Here is a 24,750-nt window from a genome sequence, read left to right as displayed (position 1 = left end):
TATGACTGGCAGCAGAGTGAAGCCAGAAGGCCCTCAGTTGTGAATGAACAGCTAAGCAGGAGACACGTTTTAAGGTGTAGTATAGCTACCATGCAGGGCTGCTTGCTAGACCCAAAATTGCTACCTGTGTCTAGCAAAGAGAATGGTGTAAGTATTAGCAGTTTCTGGTATTTAATAGTTTCCAGTGTATGCATTAAAGTCCATGTAAGGTTATCTGTTTCTAAAAGTAAAAAAAAAGAAAATGTTCTAGCTTTTTTCGCAAGTAGGGAGCATTTAAGAATCCTAATTCGAGTTTAGTTTCTGCAGTGTTAAATATAAACTTTTTTAAAAATTCAACGTATTTTTATGAATATGTGCTTTGCAGAATGAAGGCGCTATCTGTTTTTGTAAGCACTTTGAATAGGTACGAGGTGTTTACTGCCTTAAAAGTGAAGAAGAGCAGAACAGAGTTGCATGACTGTATTTGGAAAATAGTCTGTGTTGCCCGCTGTTTTTATTAATTAGGCTTTAGGCATTACTTTTGGCCCGATGTTATTGTGCTTTTAACCATTACATTTCAGCACTTATGAAGGCCGTTTTCTAAGTAGGGAAGAAAAGCAGAAAAACATGTTATTACATTTCAACTTCCTCTCCTATTTAAGGGTGAAAGCTGCAAAAACTAAAAAAAAAAAGAGTTGAAAATACATCTGATAGCAAAATGGACAGTATTCTTTTTATGTAGCAGGGCAGAGCTCTCCACATCTCCCATTGAGGGAACTGGGCTCCCTGCACCCCCTACCCTTAATATAACCAGCCCTGAAGTTGCTCAGCCTAGGCCGAATCGTGGGAAAACCAGCTAAATATTTTACTGTTGGCCTTGTTTTTCAGCTAAGGTTAATTTTGTCTGGCTTGTTTTTGTCTGAACTTCCAAACTCGGCAGGTGGGTTGCAATTCTACATTTCTGTCTATGCCACCTTATATAGAACTTCCTTTAGCTGTTACAAATAGCAACATTTCCTAAATACCCCTGCTTTTTGGTATATCATTTTGAATAATGCCCAGTACTCAAGTGGGTATAATAGAATGTTATAAAACTTGAAGAGTAGAGCACCAGTTGATTTCTTCATTTTTCCATCATAACTAAATTTTTCTTTGCATAATTGAGTGCAGGAGAAATCGTTTTCAGTTTTTCCCTAATTTTGCAAAATCCCCACCATTTTGCTTCATGTTTTTGGTCTGTTCCTTGTAAAACATGGTTTTATGACAAATCATTGCGTATTACAGTCAATACAAATGACTGCAAAACTTGTTATTCTAGCAACTTTCTAGGCTTTGTCTGATTCTTGCACTTAGAGGTTGTCAGGTATGGTTATCTGTATTGTGAGTGCAAACATCTTCCTTTGATATACTTCATGTTTTTATGACATATTACCATATGTAGTAAACTGTTGTATATTATCAAACTTCTTATACTTTCTTGTGTTGGATAGAAGCTTATAGCTGGCTGTTGATATTTTAAATTGCACATCCACACAAATGCTTGACTAATTTGCTATCAATAGTAAGCTAATTCTCTGGCTATGTTATTGATAATTGTTCTGTTTGTACACTGCTCTCAGATAAACACATGTATAATAAAATGTCATATGTAGGACAAGAAGAAACAACTAAGCATGATTTTTTTATTCTTTATACAGGTGATGAACTGCCATCCAGTCTTCTTATCTCCCATGATAAACAAAACAAATTACATAGCTGCTTAGAGCATCTCTTTACTCAGGTAATTATTTCAGAACATGTAGCACTTCTATTTATTCATATAGTAAGTTTAAGTACAGTTGATGATTTTTGGTCATCAATAATAGTATATGCTTTACTCCATACCTTTTTCAATAATACTTATGGGATCTTTTCTGTATAAGTAATAATACTTTTTAATCTTTTTTGGCTGTCAAATGCTAAACGTTCCTAGCTAAACATTCAGTTTCCTATTATGTATTATGCAGCCAAGTCCAATAGGAGGGATCAACACACTAGAATTATCAATTTGTTTACAGCTAATCCTGTGTCTGGATTGTATCACTGAAAAACATAATTTAAATGCGTGATGCAGTCAGTCTGATGGGATGAAAAGAAAATGGCGCAGTGACAATACATATGAGTGTATAAGTGTTAGCTTTGCATTGGTGGATTTATAGTAGCTTTTATATTTGCTACCTAAAGATAATGGGGTATTGTATCCTTTTATGTTTTTCTTTCAGTCGAGTTCTCCTAGAAGTTAGAAATCTATAGCCCTATATCCATCTAACCTACCTGTTTTCATTTTTCTATAAAGACTTTCTCTGCTTAGTAGGCACATACTTGAAAATATTCTAGTTTTTGTCCATACCTTCTCAGCAAAAATATTATTTCAGGATTAACACCTCTGATTCCTCTACTTTTAACGTCAGCACATAACTTCTTAGTGTAACTTAACTAACCTTCTGAAGCGCTCATTGTTTTAGTTGCTTCTAGAGGAAGAACCACACTGTATCACAAAGAATCACACAGTACCGCACTTTTAAGGGAGTTCCAGCAGTACAAAGCTGTAACAACCAATGGACTTGAATATGTAGCTCAGGATGAAGTAGAGGGCAGACCCCAAACTCCTATGCAGAAAGCTTTGCCCTTGCATCTCCTTAGCCAATATAATCTAATCCAACATTGTACAATACTTGGGAAAGTTAAAAACATCAGAGATTCAGACTGTTTTGATAGCAGAACAGCCTGTAGTTACTTAAAAGTAACACAAATGAAAGACCACATAAGTACTGTAGGCATACAGAGGAAACACAAAACTGAAGGTAAAGCCACTGACAAAACACTGTGGATTCAACAGTAGTTGGGGAAGATGCTGTGACATAATAGGCCTTGCTTAATCTAGCTGTTTCTTAATTTTATATGATGCTTTTCTATAGTCAGGTATATATTTTTTTGCTAATCTTTTCTTACTTATGTTAAGAATGGTGTACAATAAACTCAGTTAACTGGAACTCAAGCAACCGGCACTCTCAAGCAACTGACAAAAAAAAAAAAAATGAAAAAATACAGTATAATTTTCATGTGTTGCACTTTCTGCCCCCCCCCCCCCCCGCAGATACATACCTTATGTTTTTAGAGTTTTAGAGTATTAAAAAGGAAGAGAGGAATAAATTCCCTCTCTCCCCAACCTAAGAACAAGTCAAACCAAACAAATAGTATAGGGTACAGTAACTCTCATGCAACCAGAAACTGCAGTTAACCGGCATCTACGAATCCCTATGGGTGCTGGTTACCTTAGAGTTTACTGTATATAGCATTTTGACAGCTGTATTTACATTGCTGCACTAACAGGTTTACATTCAATGCATGTTTTCAATCTCTGAGTTTTTTTTTTGTTTGCCTCAAGCAGCAAAAGCCTGAGCATGATAATGTAGACCTTAGACTTTTTTTTATTTAAATCAAGGTAGTTTAAGGTAGAAGTTGCTGTCTCTTTTATTTACAGTGTGCTTTATGAGAGAATGTGTGCTCTGTTTATTCTACATCATTTATTTTCATATGGGAATATTTTCTGTTGTCTTAATTGCATAATTTTGTTTATTACTTTTGTTGTTTTCCTCTGTCTGACAAAATGATTAAATATGCTTGGGTCTCAACAGGTAGATTCTGTCACAAGTCTTCTTCTGGGGCCAGCTGTTGCAAAAGCTTTTGATCAGACCAAGCACTACACTCCTGGTCGAGGTATACAAGGTAAATATCTCCAAGCAGGTACAAGAAATCTACAATAAAACAGCTTTTATTACAGAATGCTGAGTCAGTGAGGAATTGGGCATTCATTTTGTTTGTTACTAAAGATAATGGGTTTACCTTGCTTATTTTTTTTCACGCTGCTCCCACTGCCTTTACGCTTCCTCCAGGGTCCTCCCCCTAATATTCTCATCAAGAGCTAGAAATGAGTTGATTATCAAGACAAGGCAATAAGGGGTCTTTCCTTTGATAATTTCCTGGACTGCAAAAGGGCAGTAACAGTGGCAATAAGAATGTGACAACAAGCTGCTTATAGAGGTTAGTAGTTTGTAAGTATAAGGCGGACCTGATATTGTAAGAGACCTCACTGAAATACTTATAGACTTCCAGAAGCATAACAGATCCTGGTGAGATACTGACAGGCTTTTAGAAGTATTATGGGTCTCTTTATATGACTGAAATTCATATCCTGAAATTTAAGTTAGAGCTCCATGAATACTTGGAATCAGTACCTTTAAAGTGGTTGGTCGAGGAGCAGGGTGAGACTTTTGACCTTTAACAATGGAGGAAATATAACAAAAGTTGAATAAACATCCTTTCACTAAATCACTGAGCTTGTCTATAGATTTTTTGAAAGTTTTGCAGTGAAATCCTAATCGCTATTTGGGTAACTGTTATGAGCAGATTTTTGTAAGATAGGTTGTTCCCACTAACCTGGAAGTAAGGAACAGCGTTTATCCCAAAGAGGATAAGGATCTCTGGTGCTATCCTCTTGCAGGACCATATCTATTGTAAATCATGGCTATATGGTCTGTATACTATTTTTGACTGCATGGCTGCCTCAGTACATTCTTTGCATGGTCGACATTCGGTCAGTAAACATTCGGTAACACTGTAAAGTCATTGTAAGTAATGAGTGATATTCAGCAGTCTAGAAGGGGGTGACCATGTTTAATTTAGATTCTGAAAAACATTAATGGAGTGAGGATCATGCAGTAGATTGGGGTTTCTTAAACTTTTATACAGTCACTCTTAGAAGTAAGAAATAGCTCAACTAAAAGGATGAAGATTTATGCTCAGCATTCAGACCCATTTAAGTTAACTGTGGCAACAAGGTAAGGGTGTCCATTGTTTCCACTGAACCTCTCCTTATTTGTATTTTGTTTAGAGACTTTAGCAATAATTTTGAGGCAGAATCATCCTGAGTGTTATTGGCTGTGGGAACAACATGTGATAATGCCTATATTTGCTGTTGATGTACTGATTTATTTTTCCAGGCCACCATTGGATTTATGGGAATCCTTTGCAATTCTTGAAGACTTTGATTTACTTCTATGGCTATAAAGTAATGTGGACTGAAACAAAGGCCACTATTTTGAATTATAAGCCATTGGAGGTCCTTATTCAGTCATTTCCCTATTTATGAGATATTTGGCAATCTGGTTTGCTTATATAATGGAATGGTCTATGTAAGCTGTGTACATGATATGACAGAAGTTAAAAGATGCACTTAGAAAATGGATCTTCTTGGTAATGGACCTGGAGATCAGAATGTCCTGGCTTTGCACCTTCACTTTCCCACTGTTATAATATTCACTTCAAGCTGTCCCTTAAACCACAGTTCTGAGTATATGTGTTACCCTAAGAAGTCTAATTTTAGATTTTATTTGTGAAGGTATGAGACAGTGGTTAGCCTTGGACAAGATAGCCGTGCCTGAAGTCCAAGAGGTGATTGGGTGTTCTGGATGTTTTAAAGTAATTGCGTTATGGCGTATTTATTTATATCAGTGTTGAAACTAGGAGACAAAATGGAAATTTAAGAAAATTTGAAGGAAAACCAAATGATTCTCTTCTTTATTTTGGAAGTTGGGGGAGTTAAGTAGATAGAATAACATTTGGGTAGATTTGGTTGCTAAAACAAAGACTTCCTTACTTTTGGAATGTCTAACCAATTCATAAACAGACTACTTCTCAGAAATAAAAAAGTGGGGCTGTTACCTATTTGCCATATGCGATATGAGCATTTAAGGAATGCAGTAGTATGAGGACTGGGACAGAAGAAGACTGTTTTGATCTATTGGGATCAGATGATTGAGATAGAAGAAGTCTGGCATCATAGATAATTAAGGCAATAATCTATTAAATAATCTATTAATGATCTAGTTCCTGTGATTGAGGGTTTGATTTCTTCAGCCTTCATTTGCTTATTGTGTGACTTTGAGACAAGTCATATGACCAGATAGTGCTTTGGAGCAGTTGAGAATTTGGAATAGGCTCCTTAATGTTCTCCTGGACTACATGCATAGAACTGTACCTATAAACCTAACATAGAAGAAGGCCAAAGTAAAACGTAGTTTAAATGACAGAGACACACTTTCATATTAGGAGTTTGAGTTCTAAGTTTAAGAAAAGTAAAGGAAGCACAAATGTTTCCCTTGGAAAAGCCATTGTTAGTGCCATTTCTGTCTGAGACAATAGGAGAGTACATGGTAGGTAGGAATTTATTTAATACAGAGTCCTGCAGTAAATGAAAGAGCTGGTGGTTAAAATGAGGAAAACTTGTCTCAGCAGCTAGATGAAGATCATTCAGTGTGAAATGGTCATGAATATTTTGGATGCATAGTCATGTGACCACATCTGACAGATATTGTATGCTTGTCTGGATGTGTCTGCATTTATGTTTTTGCACTTCAGCTTATTTGTCAGATATATTCTCAGATTTAAATGGCTTATATTGGTGGTCTATAAAACTGCAGCTTTGTGATGATAATCAGTAATGTTAAATTTAAAGAAGATTTTTTAATATATTTTAATAAAGTTATGCTTCAGGACTGGGTGTGTAATCATTGTGAAATGATTTTATGCAATCACTTCTTGTTTTAAACTTTCCTGAATGTACTTTTAAACAGAACTGTAGGGAGGTGTGCTGCTTTACACACTGTAAATCAACTGTTTATAAATGTGCTCTAAACTGAATCTAAACTGAAATCACCAGACTGTATATGATTAACTTGTCAGGTTAACTGCTGGCCAGTATGTGTTTCCTACAAAAAACAAGTAGCTTATATTAAGCCACAATGTTAGAGTTTTGTAATCATTAAGGATAGAGTTTGTCTGTTAGCTGGGTATGGGGAATACTCCCAAGACCATCTTCAGCTGCTTTATCTGCTCATGTACTACTAGTTATAGAATAAGAAAAAAGTGCTGAGTGTTTTGCTGGCTTTCAAAGTCATAAAGCACTTAGTGAGGTCTGTCAGCGAGACAGAATAACATGTTGTCTTGTGTTACGGAAAGTCTGGAAAAAATAACTGGTACAGACAGCAGGCAGAAAGAAATCTGTTTTTAATTCTGTCACTGTTGTTTGCTGGCCAGTACTGGCAGATTTAACTGCCTAGCACGATACCCAGTCTTAACAACTGAAGCAGGGGTGCTTAACAATTGTTAAGATCAGGTCTTGTGCTATAGAAGCACTTTACTGATTTGTCTCTTTCTTGATATCAGAGTATAATCATCATACTGTATACACTACATTACAGCAGTGACCTGTTATTAGTGACCAATGATGGTAATTAATGGTGCTGATTTATTTTAACTTTTTCTACTTGCAACTATACTCCAAGTGTTAAAAAATAAATTTGTCACCATTTGTGTTGCACCACTGGGCTGATATCACCAAGTACATTTCTTCATTGTCTTGCTACATTAAATATATGATTTCTTCCATTATATCAAGCTTGACTCAAATTTTTGGCATTTATTGTTGTATTTGTGAATTTGTTTCCTGAGTTTATTAATTTATTGATCCAGCTGGTAAATCACATTTATAGTAGAAACTCAAAAAGAAAATTTCCCAAGGCTGTGGGTGATATTGCTGCATCAGTTGCTTCAATTCCTGTTCCAATATTGGTAGCATAGTTGACCTTTAGAAAGTTACTGAGGTCATAATAATCCAGTTTTTGGATGAGAAGTTAAATAAAGTTTCCACCTACCCTAAGATTCCACTACTAAATCTCAAGTTTCTAAATCCTGAAACAAATACCTAAAACACAAAAAGACAACTGAAATTGTGCCCAGACCCCCTGAACTTATTATATGCTAACACTGAGACTGTACAGACATGAAGAAGGGAGAAATCCTCCAAAACAAAGGAATCATTGCTGGCATGTGCACAGAAACTGCACCAGCATTTTTATTTAAATGGTGAATTTTTTTCAATGGTGAACAGCCAGCAGCATTTTGATCCTTGGTATTTTGTGACCCAGGCAACTGATGTGCTGGAAACAGAAGCTCTGTGACCTGTGCAGTAGCCCTTCATGAGTTTATGACAGCTTAGTTGGATACTGAAAATACCATGGAACGTGCTGAAAAGATTGAGAGTGCTATATATTTTTATTAAAACATTTTCTGATTGCATTACATAAAGAAAAAAGAAAAACCCAAACAGAAGGATAACTGATTTTATATGTCATAAAATTGTAAAAGTATGTGTTTTTCCAGTCTGATTTTCAGCTGAGATGTTTACTGTGATGAGTCTGCATGTTCTCTCTGTGTCCCTGTGAGATTTTACGAGGTTCTTTGGTTTTCTGTTGAACTCCATATATAAGTTATTAGGAGAATTGGTAAGCTATAAATTTCCCACGTCTATGCTTGACGTTTAAAAACAGGTGGTTGGCAGCATGTATCTGATTTTTGTCTCATTTAAATACCAAAGTTTCCATTATACAATGGTAGCTCGTTAGCATTCAAAATCATGCATCCTGATTGATCAGCCCTACCAGTGTGCCATTGTAAATTGAGCACATACCAATAGAAAAAAGTCAAGTCACCTGGACTTTTTTCTGTTAATATAAGCTAAGGCTTTGCAGTTCTCTTGAGCTAAGAGGTTGAGAAGTATGTACAGAGGGCAGAGAAAATACAAGAAAAATCAGGTACGCTATGCAAAACTTTACAAACATAACTGATTTCCCTTGCATTTTTTTCCGTCTCTCTCATACCTCTAAACTGTCTGGATTTCAAAGTTTGTTTTTCTTTTAAAGATAAAAATATAAATAAAAAAGGAAGCAATGGAGATCTTCCTTTTTCCATTGCTTGCATTCCAAATCACTGATGTACTGTGTAAGTGTGGGAAAGTAAGTCCCATACACATGCGCAGTACATCAACAAAGTGGCAGAAAATGGAAACACAGCAGAAGAACACCACTGCGCTATTATACAAACACATTATTTAAGAAAAGTAAACAATTTATTTCTTAAACAATGCCATTGCACAATAGCAATAACCACATCATGGGTGTGTTGTATTGAAGATTTACCCATGGTTGCCTTTGTTTAATCAAATTAAACCACACCAACTGTGGGTAAATCTATACCATACCAACTCATCGGTTATTGTATATTATACTGTAAATTAACAATTTTTTCCAAACACTGTATACTGCAGTGCAATTTTGAGTTATAAATGAATTGTGCAGTTTTAGACTGTTAGTTTAACCCCAGATGTCTTACTGCTGCTGAATTTACATATTTGTTATGTAGCTTTCTGAAGGTGTGGTGATCAACTGCAGTAGTTAGTAACTTAATCACTTTACAGTCGTCATGTGAAAATCTTCTCCATCATGGAAACCAGTTGTTCCGTGATAATGTTGGATAATTAGGCAATAAATAAATAACCCATGAGTGGGTGTGGGGAATGCAGAAATTACCCATGGATGAGTTGGTTTGAGCGTGAGAATGTGTACGTGCCAACATTTGTGCACTCCTTTACACAAAATGTACTTTATGCCACTTTTTTTCTCTGTACAACGTAGGACTGTACATACATCCTACTTTTTATGTGACTGTGGTTGTTGTTGTTGTGTCTTTCGGCTTTTCCCGGTTAGGGGTCGCCACAGCGGAACTCCGGTCCACTAATGATTGGCAGTTGATTTTTACGTGCCGAGTTGCCAGCCCTGATGCACAACCTTCAACGAAGGTACGCCCATTCATGCATGTTTCCACACAGAAGACGTTTTAGCTGAGAGTTGAACCAGACTGTGAGGTGACAACGCTACCGCAGTATGTGACTGTGGTTGTAGATTCCTGAAATCCTGGTGGTGAGAAAAAATGTAGATATATATATATATATATATATATATATATATATATATATATATATATATATATTTTATTTATTTTTTATTTTTATTTTATTTTTTTTTTTTTATTTTTGTTAAACCGGCTAGTCCAACTGGATACATGTCCATTTTCAGTGGAGGACAGTACTACTATAGTAAGACTAAAACAAAACTTTATCAGAAATATATCAACATATACAAATAATATCTAATAACATATTCTTTAAACCTTCTGTTAGAATTAAGAACATTTGAGTACAAATATGAGGTAAGTCTCTCTATTACTTAAAAAATATAATATGACAGTACACATAACAGAGTACCTAGTTAGTCTAAATACATCTTAAAAAGAGATGGAAAAGTAGATATTTAGTTTTTTTTTTAAAGTGAGGTAATAGAAACAGCTTTGTAGAGAGTTATGTAGAGAGTTAGGTATACGAGATAAAGAGAGAGTGGAAAAAAAATCTCATAGTAGGGAGGTATGAAAGGTTAGTCTGGGTTATTGCAAGAGCAAAGCCAGTGGTTGGAAAAGAAATGTTTAAGTTTAGTTTTAAATAGTGGGATTGATGTTTGAGTGGTGAGGTCTTGAGGTAGTTGATTCCATAGTTTCCCAACTGAGTTTGAGAATGTGGAGTCACCTGCTGAGTTCTTAGAAAGAATCAGTATTTTGTTGGTTTTTCAGATTGCTATAGGGTTTTATGAGGGTGGAGAGCATTGGGGTATTGTCTGGGTGGTAAAGAGCTTTATGGGCAATTGTAAGTTGGTTAAAATGTATAAGGTTAGGTAATTCTAGCCAACCTAGTTTTTTAAGGTTAGAACAATGGTGAGTCCTATATGGAGATGCTGTAGCAAATCTGGCAATATTATTATAAGACGTAGTTAGTTTGGTAAGATTATATTTAGAAAGGTTTGTATAGATTGGGGAAAGGGGAAGATTTAAGTGGTTCTAGCTATAGTGGTTCTGGCTTCAGGAGTAAGGAGGCATAAAAAAGGGAAGAGATTAAGGGTTCTAGCTATAGTGGTTCTGGCTTCAGAGTAAGGAAAGATTTAATTCTATACAGAGAGCCTAGTTTTCTGTTAGTTGATTTTATTGTAGAGTCAATGTGCGTGTCAAATTTGAGTTGGTTGTCAATTGTAATGCCTAGTAGTTTGGTGTTATTGTCTGGGGAGATAAGGATGCCATTGTTGGCTGTGAGAGAGAAATTAATGGAGGGAGACAAGATGGTGGGTGTAAAAATCAGGAGTTTGGTTTCTTTGGGTTAAGGAGGAGACAGTGGTTGGAGAACCATTGCTCTATGGTAGTGAAAGGTATTTTGTGTAAGGAATAAAGTTCTGACTGTGTTGGGGCTGAGCAGATAATGGTTGTATCATCAGCATATTGAATGCAAGTTGATAGAGGAGTAGCTAGGTAAAGATCATTTATAAAGATGGAAAATAGTAGAGGGCCTAAGATAGAGCCCTGAGGAACTCCTATAGAGGTGGGAAGGAGATCAGAGAGATGGTTATGCCAGAGTACTGCCTGTTTTATTTAGATAGGATGTGAACCAATTTAAGGCTGTATTGTCAAAAGAGAGGGACTTTAGGCGATGGAGGAGAAGTTTGTGGTTGACCATATCAAAGGCTTTGGATAGGTCAACGAAGAAGGCTGAAGAGGGTATGTTATTATTTATTGAGTCGATAAAGGAAAGTAAGGCTGTAGTAGTGCTATGGAAAGGGCGAAAACCATGTTGGCACTTAGCTAGGAGGTTATTATTTAGCAGGTGATTTAGTACCTGTTTGTGGATGCATTTCTCCATTATTTTTGCAAGTGGTGATAATAATGCTATTGGTTAGAATACTCAGTAGAGTCACCACCTTTGAATAGTGGGATAATATAAGAGATTTTCCATAATGATGGAATTGTGCTTTCTTTTATGGTCCTGTTAATCAATATGGAGATGGGGTAAGCTATGGCTTTTGCACCAATTTTAAGGAATTCTGCTGGTAACTTGTCGGCTGAGGGAGTTGTAGGTTTTAATTTTTGAAGTAAGGATGATATATATGTGGTGGGTATGGGTTTGAGGTGGAATGGGGGGGGAGTGGGACCTTGGTTTAGCAGTTTGGAGGTATCAGGGCTTTGTTGGTTAGCTAGCTTTAGAATGGCAGAGGTAAAGAAAGTATTAAAGGCATTAGCCGTTTGTAATGGGCAGTCGGGGTTAGAATCAATAGGATTTGGTGTGGCAACTTTTCCTGGTGATAGCAGTGTATTAATGGCGGTCCAGAATTTATGTGGTTGGTGTAGGGATGTTTGTTGTAGCTGAGTATAAAAGTTCTTCTTGTCTTGTAGAATGGCTTTTTTTGTTAAATATATACATATATGTATATATATGGGTCTGCTGTATAACTTCGAAAATACACTTCTTCGAAATTACACAGTAGACCCTGGGTTATGCAAAAGTGCACTTAATCGAAAGTGCACTTTCGCCCGCTTCAGCGAATGGGCTACGTACTGCAGTTTAGTGCAGTAGTCACGGACCTTAGGGTTAGGGCACGGGTCATGGTAAGGGGATAGCTAGTAGGGCTATCCCCTTACCATGACCCATGCCCTAACCCTAAGGTCCTTGACTACCACACTGCAGTGGAGGACATAGCCTGTCCTCCACTGTGGTGTGCTAGTCACGGACCTTAGGGTTAGGGCACGGGTCATGGTAAGGGGACAGCTAGTAGGGCTATCCCCTTACCATGACCCATGCCCTAACCCTAAGGACCATGACTACCACACCACAGTGGAGGACATAGAACGTTTTCGTACTGTCCTCCATTGTAGTGCGATACGTTTGCAGAAGCAGTGTTTGCAAAAGTGCACTTTTTAATAAGTGCACTTTCGCATAACTGCGCGGTCTACTGCTGTTTTTTGAATAAGTGGTATTCGATTAAAAGCAGTAGACTCCTATATATATATATATATATATATATATATATATATATATATATATATATATAAACATTTGTTGACTTGATTTGTTTATGTTTTAGTGTATTTGCATTTAGGAAGGGTGGACGTTTGTTGTTCACCCCTCTGATGGTTGAATTTGTTTTCTCTGCTTTACAGCTGCTGGTAATTATTGCAGTTGCTGATGCTGGATTTATAATGGGCATTCTGAATGCTCTACCCAGTCATTATGTACATTTTTTTTTCATTGCATAATTGATGATATACATGAGTACATTTAAAGTCTTTACAACCACAGAACTTCAGGAAAGTCATTTCTTAGAAGAAATGGCATGCACCTTAGAATCTTTGTCAGAAGAGACAGAAGCAGGAGAAACAGTTTTGTTCCCCGTTTAACTGCAGCAGCATCAGTATGCTCGGTGTCATGCTGGAAAAGCCTAACTCACTGCCAGGAGTCCTGGGATATATAGAAGTGCATAATAGCATTGTTTCACATCTTTGAAGTCATGAGGAATAGCATCATTTTGCAAAAATAAAAGATTCCCCTATATATAGAGTAACTATACTGACATATTCTATCATTGTTAACCTCTTCTTATTGTGTTTACTTTGTATTCCTATGAGATAATATGTAATGTAAATGTGCAATATGTACTATGCATTTGTATTTTTCTGGTGCTTTTCTCCCCAGGACTCCATTGAAAACGGGCTCCTTGTAGCCCAATGGACTATCCTGGCAAGCAAACTGCAAATAAATAAATAAATTCCCCTCAAAATCTCTAGATTCATGTACAATGGGATGCATACACTAAGAGAGAGAGTTTGTAAAACATCTTTATTTCCTTGGAAGCTTCCCTAGAATCATCATTCTTATTGGCTGTATTCTTTTTGCAACAATCACAATGTGCCCCCCGACCCACTAATTCCTTCATGCTCCTGGCATCAGAAGGAAAGAGATAAGACCCAGGCAGAGTGCCTATTGTTTTGTGAGAGATTGCAAGATTTTTGATGCTCCAAACAACCTTCCCTTTTCAGCTGAGAGGCACAGTGCTGCTATAAATGCATGGCTCCACATGCTTGTATTGCATGGCTACAGTGACTGAGATTTTTGGGCAGGCATGCTCCCAAGTCATTGTATGGTTGAATGCAGTACTGGTCCTTCCCCAAAGAGGCAGTGCTATAGCTGGACTTAGAATAATTCTCTCTTACCACAATGGGTGAGCCAGCTTTGACTGCCTACTCTTGCCCCTTTACCACAATGGGTGAGCCAGCTTTGGTTGCCTACTCTAACCCCTTTACCACAATGGGTGAGCCGACTTTGCCTGCCACCTCTAGCCCCTTTACAACAATGGGTGAGCTAGCTTTGGCTGCCTACTCTCTCTCGCCTCTTTACCACAATGGGTGAACCAGCTTTGGTTGCCTACTCTTGCCCCATTAACACAATAGGTGAGCCAGCTTTCGCTGCCTATTATCACCCCTTTTACTTTGGTGTCTCCAGCACCAGGGCTGCTATGAGAGTCCTAGTAATTTGTGGAGTTGTCAGAGCTCCAACCAACTATTCTGCAGAACCATTGAGAAAACTTCTGCAGAATTTCATTCATAGTCCTATAATGTACGACTTAGAAAAGCAATAAAATGTAAATCATCTGGAGGTGAATTGACTTCCCCATGTAGCTACTCCACGCATGGCTCAAAATTACTTTGGCTCCTTTCATATGTAAATGCTGTGGTTTGTGCAAAAGGGAACAATTGCATTTTTCTGTCTGATTACAAAACTAATTTAAAATCAAATTTCACAGTCAAATATACTTCTGTGAGTTTAAGAAGTCAGATTCAAAATGAATGTTGTTAATATGATGTGGAATTTCACTCTAAATAATTTTAGGCTGAATACTTTCATTAGGAACACTAATTAATGCAGAATAATTAAAAAGAGTAGCAGAACCACTTAAAGCAGCTTGTTCAGAGCCGGTAGAGATATTTTTTATCTACAAACTTTATTTGGTTAGATGTACTTCTGATATATTGTATAACTTCAGAATGCAAAATGCAGAATAAATTGAATCATATGCAAAGGAAATTACCATTTTACCTTAGTCATACTACCAAAATTCACACAAGCATCATTCATCATTAGTAAATACTAACATTGGACACCAGCTTCTAGACTTAAAAAAGTGAACACAGATAGCCTTCACAAGTGGTGAGATAACAGTGATACCCACGTCCTTACAGAGCTCAGATATGTAGTATTTTATTATAATGGTTGTTAAATAGTTCATAGTTTGATAGTAAGACTGCATTTAGGTTTAAAGACCATCTATGAATGCAGATTCCTTGATATCAAACTTATATTTTTATCTGTGTAAGTCATTCAACCTGATTTTGAAAAATAAATCAGATTTTGATGACTGGACATGAAAAGGGTAATTTGTGCCATATCAATGGTATGTTATATGAGATAAAGGAATCCCTTTTGGTTTCTGTCTTCAGGTATATTTCATGTATATATATATCTATATCTATCTGTACCTACACACACACACACACACACACACACACACACACACACACACACACACACACACGCACACACACACACACACACACACACACACACACACACACAGACACACTGTTCCCCTTGGATGGTTCTTAGGCTATTGCTTTCCTAATGTTAATCTTCGTTAATCTTAAATTATTTCTCAAATTTTCATTCTGTATCAGTTGGTCAGCTGCATGTAGTTTATCTCTCAATATTATTTACTCTATACTGAATAAATCTAACTTTTGGAGTCACTGAACATACATTTTATTGCTCAAGCCTCATCAATTTTTTGAACTGCTTTATGTGATTATAATTGGCTCAAATAACCAAATATTAGTTGACATAAATTCTAGATTATGTTCAGTTATCGGGCATACCATGGACTTGTAGATGGCAAACAAGTCTACTGATTCTGTGGTCACTATAATCCTAAGTAACAATCCCACATGCCTCAAATCCTTTGTCTTCACCCACATAATGAACCCAAACACCTAAAGACCTTTGTTTTAACTTCTGTAGCATTTTTTAATAATAAGCTTTGTCTTACTAGTACTCCTAATGTTTAATATTTTTGTCTGTTTCTTGCTCCTGATAGTGCAGCTATATAACATCACTTTCCTTTTGTTCACATTTATACTTAGGCCTGTTTCAGTAGCCAAGTATATAATATTCATTAAATAACTCTTCCGTTTTATTATATATTCATTGTTGTGTATGACTGCATCAAATTTGCAGTCATCTATATATTTACTCAACCAGAAATCAGATGTGTTTGGAAAATCAGAAAACACCAAAATTAATAGAACTGGTCCTAAGGTATATCCCTGGAACACTCCTGCTGTTAATCTGTTCAGTGTTGTTTTGACTCTGTCACATCCCTTTGTTTTCTACCCTTGAGCCAAGATGCTATCTAGTGTGTAACATATGGGTCAACCTTTATTTATCAAATTTTCATCAGAATAGTTTTATGAGATACTGTATTGAAAGCTTTACTGAGATCAAGATGTATTACCAAGCAATGTTTTCCATGATTCATATGCTCAGACGGAGTGCTATAATGTTTTGTGAGACATGTTGTGGGAGTGTACCACTTCATGTATTCATGTTGTATGTTGTTCATATCTGACCTATATTGATTAAATATCATCAAATGCTGTAATAAACAAAACCTAAAACGTTCACCTATTATTGAGGCAAGGCTGACTGGCTAACAATTAGATACCTCCTGTTTGTTGCCTCCCTAGAAAACTGGAACATGGGAGATTACCCATTCACAGAGTGTATAATCCTTCATGAGAATACCATTAAGCATTCAAGCAAGAGGGCCCACTGCTTCCTGAGATCATATCTGAACAAGGTTACCTGGTATCGCATCAAGGCACGTAGACCAAACAGATGTTTCTCTATCAATAGCTTTAATAATATTGTCCTGAGAAGTTATCGGACAGTCTTATATATTTTGGGAGAACTCACACAGCCTGTGTGGTCATCATTTGGTACATCAAAACTAACAAAATACTTAGTGAACAAATCTCTAATTTCTGCCGGAGATGTTACTCATTTCCCATTACTAATAACTTGACCAGGGCATAATCATTCTTAAACAGGGTATTTTCACATTTGTAAAATATTTTATTATTTTCTTTTGTATCTGCTAGGGTAAATTCATAGTAGGTGAGGTGGAAGGTGTGGATTAGGAGGGGCACAATGTTTTTTGTGAAGGATAGCCCCCTTCCCCATTTGTTCAAATACTTATTTTGTATATAATAGGGTAGTTTGTGTGGGAAATAAGTAATAGAGTGTAGGTGAGAGGATAAGGGAAGAAGGGCTAAAGTAATACCAGCAGGAGTCCTAGCCCACATAGCCTCCAACCTTTCCACTGACAGTTGGCAGTGCATTGGAGGACCCTGTTGCTGAAGGGATAGCGCCTTGTGATGGCACAGTGGTCAGCTCCACCTAGAACAGTGTGCCACATTCCAGACACTGTGAGGATGTGTCTGGATGGGCAGATGATGAGTGCTCCACTAACCTGGGAGGTATGTGACTTGGTCACTCCAAGAGATTCTGAATCTGTAAAAAAATGAACATAAATGGGAGAGAAAGAAAATAATAAATGTCAAAGAAATGCATAATTAAAATAAGAAAAATCTGAGAAATAAGGGGTAGAGACAAAAGAAAAAATACACAATAAATTTGCACATTTTGCACAGCATTCAATGCCTTAATTTAAAGCATTTTTATGTTATAAATTTTTATTGAAGTAAAGGAGAATGAATGTGAAGTGCTTTACATACACTTGTTTGAAAATGTTTGGTAAATGCTTATGTACACTTTGGAAGAAGTTTTATGGAAAGTGCTTATGTACACTTGGCAGGAGAGTGTATTGCTATTAATTAATGGTGGGGTTTACACTTTGCAGTCTACTATACAACCTTAATAATCATATTTGTGTCTGATATGCATTTATTTGCAATATTGTACTGAAAGCACCATTTATAAATACTTACATTGTATGAAATCAATTAAAAACAGAATACTGCAGTTGTATACTGGCATATCTCTCACTCTTGCTTATGGTGGTGCCCTGAATGCACTCTAGTCCTTCAGTTACTATTCTGTCCTAATTATTTCTTTATATACAGTAATAAAATGAGTTAAAGACAGAAATAATATTTTCTGCTTTATTAAGGCTTACCAACAGATTCAACTACTCTCACTGTATGTGAGCTGAAGCTTGCATTTATGAGTAGCCAAGAGCGACTTACATGCATAAGTAGCCGTACACATTCGTATATTACTGCAATTCATACAGATACATGTAAAAGGGCCTAATTTCATAAAAACATGTAAATGGACCTGAATTTACATAAAATAGTTGAACACCACCAAATTAAAATACGATTACTTGAGTAAGATGGCAAATGTCTGAGGAAGCTGCAGACTTCATAATGTCAGGAAAAAATAGTAAAGCTATTAAAATTCAATATGAAGAACTTAAAATTGATGTAAAGTTCCATTGAAGAAATGTTTATTTTACTGAGATGGGCATATTCTAATGGTTTTGATGAATAGTGTAAACCTGTCATTTCTAAGTGGGAAATCAGTACTGATCACTGATAAAATCATTAGTTTGGTGTCACGTAGTGACTGCACATACATGCTGTATGTGTTTTATATGTGAAGTACTGAAATAGTATGGATGTGTTGTTGGCTGAACATACATATGTCCTTACTTGAAAATCTGAGTGTCAGTGAAGAATGAAAAATGACAGTAGATGAACATGGTAGGGGCTAGGGGGAGAAATATGTTTTAAAAAATGATAGTCTTACCTTTCCAAATGGTGCAGCAAACATCAGTATAGCACAACTTTACTTTGTTAGAATGAGATTTTGCTTGTGTATATAATTATGTGGTTTGTGGTAACTTTTTTATAGGAGGATGGAAGGCACACACGATCATTATTATGTTGCTTGACCGATGATTCCATCAGCTGTTTTTTGTGTATGACTGCAACTTTTTTTTTTCAGTGATGCAAAACAAGGGATCAATACAGAGAAAGGACAACTTCAGCCATGAGGAAAATTGCATCTTCATGGCAACCTTTAGGGCATATTGGAAAAGTCTGTTTGGTAAAGAGAGGGTTGCAAACAGGCTGAGAGGACAAAGCATGGAATCAAGTTGCCCTCAGCATTAATGCACAGGGTGGCAGAAACGGCACATTAACATAGTTAAAAAAAGAGGCAGGGCAAGGCAGAATGCTGTTGTCTGTACCAGTACTGGGGGAGCCTCCAACAATTATCCCATTAACACTGGATGAGGAATACCTCCTTCCATCTGTGGGATTAACTATGATACAGACAGTGATAGCACTGGAATCGTCAGAGTTGGTGTGGGCACTGGCTCTTACCAATGTCTACAGTAGGGACACTCATCTACTCAGGAAGGTTGGTTTAAAAATAATAACATATATTTATATAGAGAACTGAATGCTGACAAGGAATGATTATATTAAACACATGACAATTACTAGTAATAGGTGAACCTTCCACATTTACACAGAATGGCAATGAAGGCAGTGTGCACGTTAACTGTCCCCCACACCTCCTTACTAAGCATATGGTAGTATATTCTATTTCTTTATTAGTAATGTTTTCCATTGTTTTCCATATATTTTTTACAGGGTCAGGAGGAGAAACAAATGGTTCCACTATATTAATAAGTGTTGGGATATCAACAGCAGAATGCCTGTTGGTGATGATGATGATGATAACATAATATATATGAGGCAGTTTAATGTCAGGATCTCACACCCCACAACATGTTAGTAACTCTGCAGGAAGTAACAGTGCATCACAAAAACAAGCATATGCTGACATTACAGTCCCGCTTGTACAGGAGAAATACGCATGCACTTTACACCAGTATCTCCAAATCCAGATGAACACTTTGTGAATGATGGCAGACAATCAGGCAAAACAGTGTCCACAGTGAAACCTTTACAGAGGGGAGCCAGGTGTAGGAATTTGTTACAGCTATCCCAGAAAACACATAAAACATTGGCTACCAATCATCAAATATGCTGTGACATTATTAGGGCTCAGAGCACTGCCACAGGTGGAAATGGTTAGAGGCCTCCTGGGTATGCGTGAGGATTTCCAGAATAGGGATAACACCATAATCTCACTGATGTATAGTATGGTGGCATACCAAGCATCCCTGGATGCCTCCATTCGTATACTAGTTAGGACTTACCAGACTCAAACAAGAGTCAATCTTAGAAGAAGAGGATGAGGTAATGTACCTCATCACTTAAAACCTGTAACTGGTCACCACTAAAGTACCTTAGTCTAGATGAAGCCGTACAATTCTTCAATAGTACCTTCTTAAACATCCTAAAGTCCCATGCCCCCATAAGAAATGCCAGGGTTAAGACACAATACTCCCCCTGGCTACAAAAAAGCACCAGGTCACAAATTAAATGCAGGGACAAAGCCTTGGAGCATTGGTGCTCTACAAAAAAAACCCCTTATGTAGACAGTCATTCCTAGAATGGCCAAATAAGGTGAAAAAGCAAATAAAATAAGATAAAACAAAATACTATCAATCTTCCCTGAACTCTTCCCATCACAACCCCAGACAGTTTCTGGTCCGCCATTAACTGCATTCTCCACCCAGGCAAATTTAACACCCCTCCCCACACATACCTCACCCCCATCCTCCAACAGTATTCCCATGCATTCAACAAACACTTCACTGAAACCATACTAGGAATGGCCAGGCAAAACAACCCCCTCCCCACCTTCCCCTCACCAACACTAAATATTCTGCCAACCATCTTTTAATTTACTCCAGTAGCTACATCCTACATCAAAAAACTTCTACTAAAATTTAAGCCTACCAAACTAGCTGCCGACAATCTCCCCTACGAATACTTAAAAGTTGCAGCTGAAGCCCTAGCCTACTCAGTCTCCATCTTGATTAACAGATCCTTAACAGAATGCTGTGTTCCTACATATGGAAAATATCCCACATAATTCCTCTACTTAAAGGTGGCTTCTCCACTGAACTCTCCAACTACCATCCTATAGCCATCCTCTCCCCTCTCTCCAAGATACTTGAGAGATGCATCCACACCCAAGTCCAGGACTACCTCCTAACTAATAACCTCCTGTCCAGCACCCAACATGGCTTCAGGCCTTGCTCTCTTTCACTAATACTATCCTTCAACACAAAAATGATGGCTTTTACTTGTCTGCCATTTTCCTGGATCTGTTTAAGGCTTTTGACATGGCCTCCCGCATACAACTAATCTCTGTTCTTACTAACCTATCCTTTTCCCAGTCAGCAACAGACTGATTTAACAGCTACCTAACTGACTGCCAACAATCTGTTATCTGGCTTAATGAACTATCAACTCAACTTCCTGTCACACTCAGTGTTCCCCAGGGATCCATCCTTGCACCACTACTATTCTCTCTCTTCACCAACAATCTCTTCACAGCCACCAAGCAGGCCTCCTTCATACAGTATCCAGACGACTCCACCCTCATCTGCTCTGCCCCAACAATACCAGAACTTCATAAGATCACCCAAGAAGCCTTTTCCTCAGTGAAAACTTGTCTACCTGATGCCCAGATAATACTCAACCCTAACAAGACTAAACTCATCTTTCAACCCACAAAATGTAACCTTCCCAACCCTCACGTCAATATCCTACCCAATAACAGTACCATTATCTCCCCAACAGAACACACTGAACTACTTGGTGTTGAAATTGATAATCATCTCAGATTCAACATCCACATTTCACTAACCATAAAAAAGTGCACAAAAAACTAGGAGCCCATTATAGAAACAAACAATTCCTCATGAAAACTGTCAGAATTATGGTGGCCAATTCTCACCTCATCTTCTCTCATCTTTATGCCTCTCCTATACTTACCAACCTCAGGCAATCAGACCCAAACAAGCTTGAGGTTTGTTAAAATAAAATTCCTAAATTCACCTCTGGAGCATTCTTCTGCAGCACCACCGTATCTCACTTGGAGAACTTGACTGGCTCGGACTGCCTCAACTTCTACATCTGAATCAATTCGCTCTAGCCCACAAGATTGCAAACCATCTACTCAAAGTACCATCCCTTCAGAATCTTCTCCAGCCCTACCATACCACCAGACCTCTATGCTGCAGCAACAAAAAACAAATTCTTTTAACCAAACCCAAGAACTCTGCTGGAGAAGCTCTTTTCTCCTGCAAAATAGCCAGATTATGGAACCCTCTCCTCCCTTCCATAACCACACTTAACATCAGGCACTCTCTTCAAAACTGCTCTAAAAACCCACCTCAAAGGACACTGGTTATGTCACTGCATGCATCCCGACTAAAACTTTCTACCTGTTTCCCTCCCTACTTTTCTACCCTCCTCTAACCACCCCTGCCTTCCACTGTCAGAACATTGCTATCTCTCTACTACTACCTTCATACAGACTAACCCTTAACTCTTCCCAGTTTTCCCACCATCTGGATTAACATTCTGCTTTATATACTGTTTCAGATCACAGGCTAATCTGTCAACTCAATGAATTTATTACTAATCTACCTCAACAGCATCTAACTCCCAGCTGAGTATTTCCAACAACTACTATATGTCATTTTTATTTGTATACTAAATGCTGTAGATTATATCATTGGCTATTTATGTTATCAATAGCTCTGTTTGTAACTTGTACATTTTATTTGTGTGATTGCTTGTACTATCACTATTATTTGTATTTTTCTATTTCTTTCTGTGGAGCATTTTTCCCTGGCCCTCCACTGAAAAAAGACCTGTGTCCAGTTGGAACTTCCTGGTAAACAAATATAAATAAATAAATAAAAATAAAATAAAATATGTTGTCCAGACATGTGGGGGCAGATCACATGACACTGCAAGTGCTTTCCAAGAAAGTATTGTAATTAGCAAAAGAAGACATCAACAGCTACCAAAAGTCGGACTCAAACAAGAGCAGTAGCTATCAAAACAAAAAACAGTCTGACTACCATGGTCTTAATCATATACTTTAATAGAAAGAAGTAAAACAAAACATGATACAGATTAGAGCTTTCAGGTAAAACCCTTCTTCAGATCTAAAAAACATAAGTTATACCCTCCTATTTAAACACAATCATAACACATTAACAAAATCAATTAATTAAAGCAAAAGTAATTGATTAAAACAAATTAAAATATATTCAATATGTTGCAGCATTTCATTGGTTTATTAAAATGTTGAAGACCAATTCAAACTGGTCTCTGTTACATTGCAACCAACCAACTGGGGTTGAAGTAATCCCAAAAGCTAAGTGGTGCTGGAGAATAAAAGTATTCAACCAATCAAAAGACTCCATTTGTTCACTGGTTAAAACCAATCCACACGTACTCAGAAAATCCATGCAAGCAAGATATGCTTTCAGCCCGACACAAGCCAGTTCGTGTCATCATCCACTGTGTCTAGATGACCAGTCCAAATCCTTTCTGTATCAGAACAGCCAATAAAAAGGCATCCAATCTTGTTTTCTGTTCATTCAGTTTCAACAGCATATTAAAACTTCAAAAGAGACCACAGCTCCTCTCTGTCAGGGCAGAAATAAGAACTGGATTAATTAATCCATCTCATTCAAGAGAGAGGTCACTTAAGGTTAATAAATTGTTAACAGAGGGGGGGGGGAGCTAGGAACTAAAAATTTCTATTTTTAAGGTAAACTAAAACATTTCAGAGATTTACCAAAAGGCTCATCAGACTCTGCTACACTTTTAAAACTTCAGAGCTCTCTGTCTTCTCTCTTGTCAGGCAGATTTTCCCTCCCTCCCCCCCCATTTTAAGTTGTCTTGTTAAATACCACTGTCTTCTTTCTCGCCTCTTATGTTAATGTTAATCAGACCATATATCTCATTTCTCTCTACTTTCACTGGCTTTAAAACAAAACCATCAAAACCATCACTTCACCCCACCCACCAATTCAATTTATTGGCCATATTACAGTATTTCATAGCACCAAGCACCAAAATACAAAAAGTAACCACCCCTTTCTACTGTTTTAAAAATAGTAACTCTCCACTAAACATTTAACTTTTTAAACAGAAAAAAAACCAAGTTACCTACTTTCATCTCTAACTTCTCTAGTGCACACTGCAGAGTGCATTTTTTTCAATCTACCTTTTAGCATCCCTGTTACTACACTTTCTCTAATACCTAAAGATCATCTCTAGTCTAGTCCTTCTGCCTAATGAGGGATCAGTGAACCTGTGCCCCATGGCTCTCAGCTGGGAACTCATGTACAATTGAGGCCCACAACTAGCTGCCACAATGCACAAATACATGCTCCTCCTGCAACTAGGGAACCAACAAATCCAGGTGAGCAAAGAAACCAGTCAGGGCACTGAGTGACAAACCTCTCAATATACCCATCACGACTAACCCATGCTACACATAATACCACAACAAAAACAAGTCATACACTCTTCTCAATATACCACAACAACAATCCAAAACATAAGCAACAGCCAATAAACAGCCAGACCCCACCACACAGCAGACCACAAAACACCTGCAACACAAAATATAAGCAGTCACAGCAACATAGACAACCATCACAGATCAGACAACAACAGAGGTCAACCAACACAGAGTCAGACAGAGGTCAAACAGTCAACACAACACACTGCAAACAAGGTGACTCACAGTCAGAAGTCAACAGACTCAGCCCTCAGACACACTAGAAGCCAGACACCGGGCGCATTGGTGGACCAGGTAACTCTCAGTTTGTGTCTCACCAGTAGGAAGTAAGGAGAAATAACATTGTAAGCTGGTGAGGGCTAGAATGAGAACGCACAAACTAGACTCTCATGGAAAGAGACAAACACGGTATGACT

General features: G+C 37.4%; 1 protein-coding gene across 1 annotated transcript in view; it reads left to right on the top strand.

The window, feature by feature from the left end:
• PREX2 (phosphatidylinositol-3,4,5-trisphosphate dependent Rac exchange factor 2) overlaps nucleotides 1–24,750 on the top strand; it is a 1,787,099-nt gene that overhangs the window by 1,238,783 nt on the left and 523,566 nt on the right. Inside the window, exons 29-30 of the mRNA XM_044066265.1 lie at nucleotides 1,677–1,759; nucleotides 3,657–3,747. Of these exons, the coding sequence (XP_043922200.1) occupies nucleotides 1,677–1,759; nucleotides 3,657–3,747 (174 nt within the window). The remainder of the gene's footprint in view (nucleotides 1–1,676; nucleotides 1,760–3,656; nucleotides 3,748–24,750) is intronic.

This window comes from Protopterus annectens, chromosome 3.part1 (genome assembly GCF_019279795.1).
Source record: "Protopterus annectens isolate FY-2018-M chromosome 3.part1, PAN1.0, whole genome shotgun sequence".
Taxonomy (NCBI): Eukaryota; Metazoa; Chordata; order Ceratodontiformes; family Protopteridae; genus Protopterus; species Protopterus annectens.
This window is presented reverse-complemented; position numbering and strand designations above follow the sequence as displayed.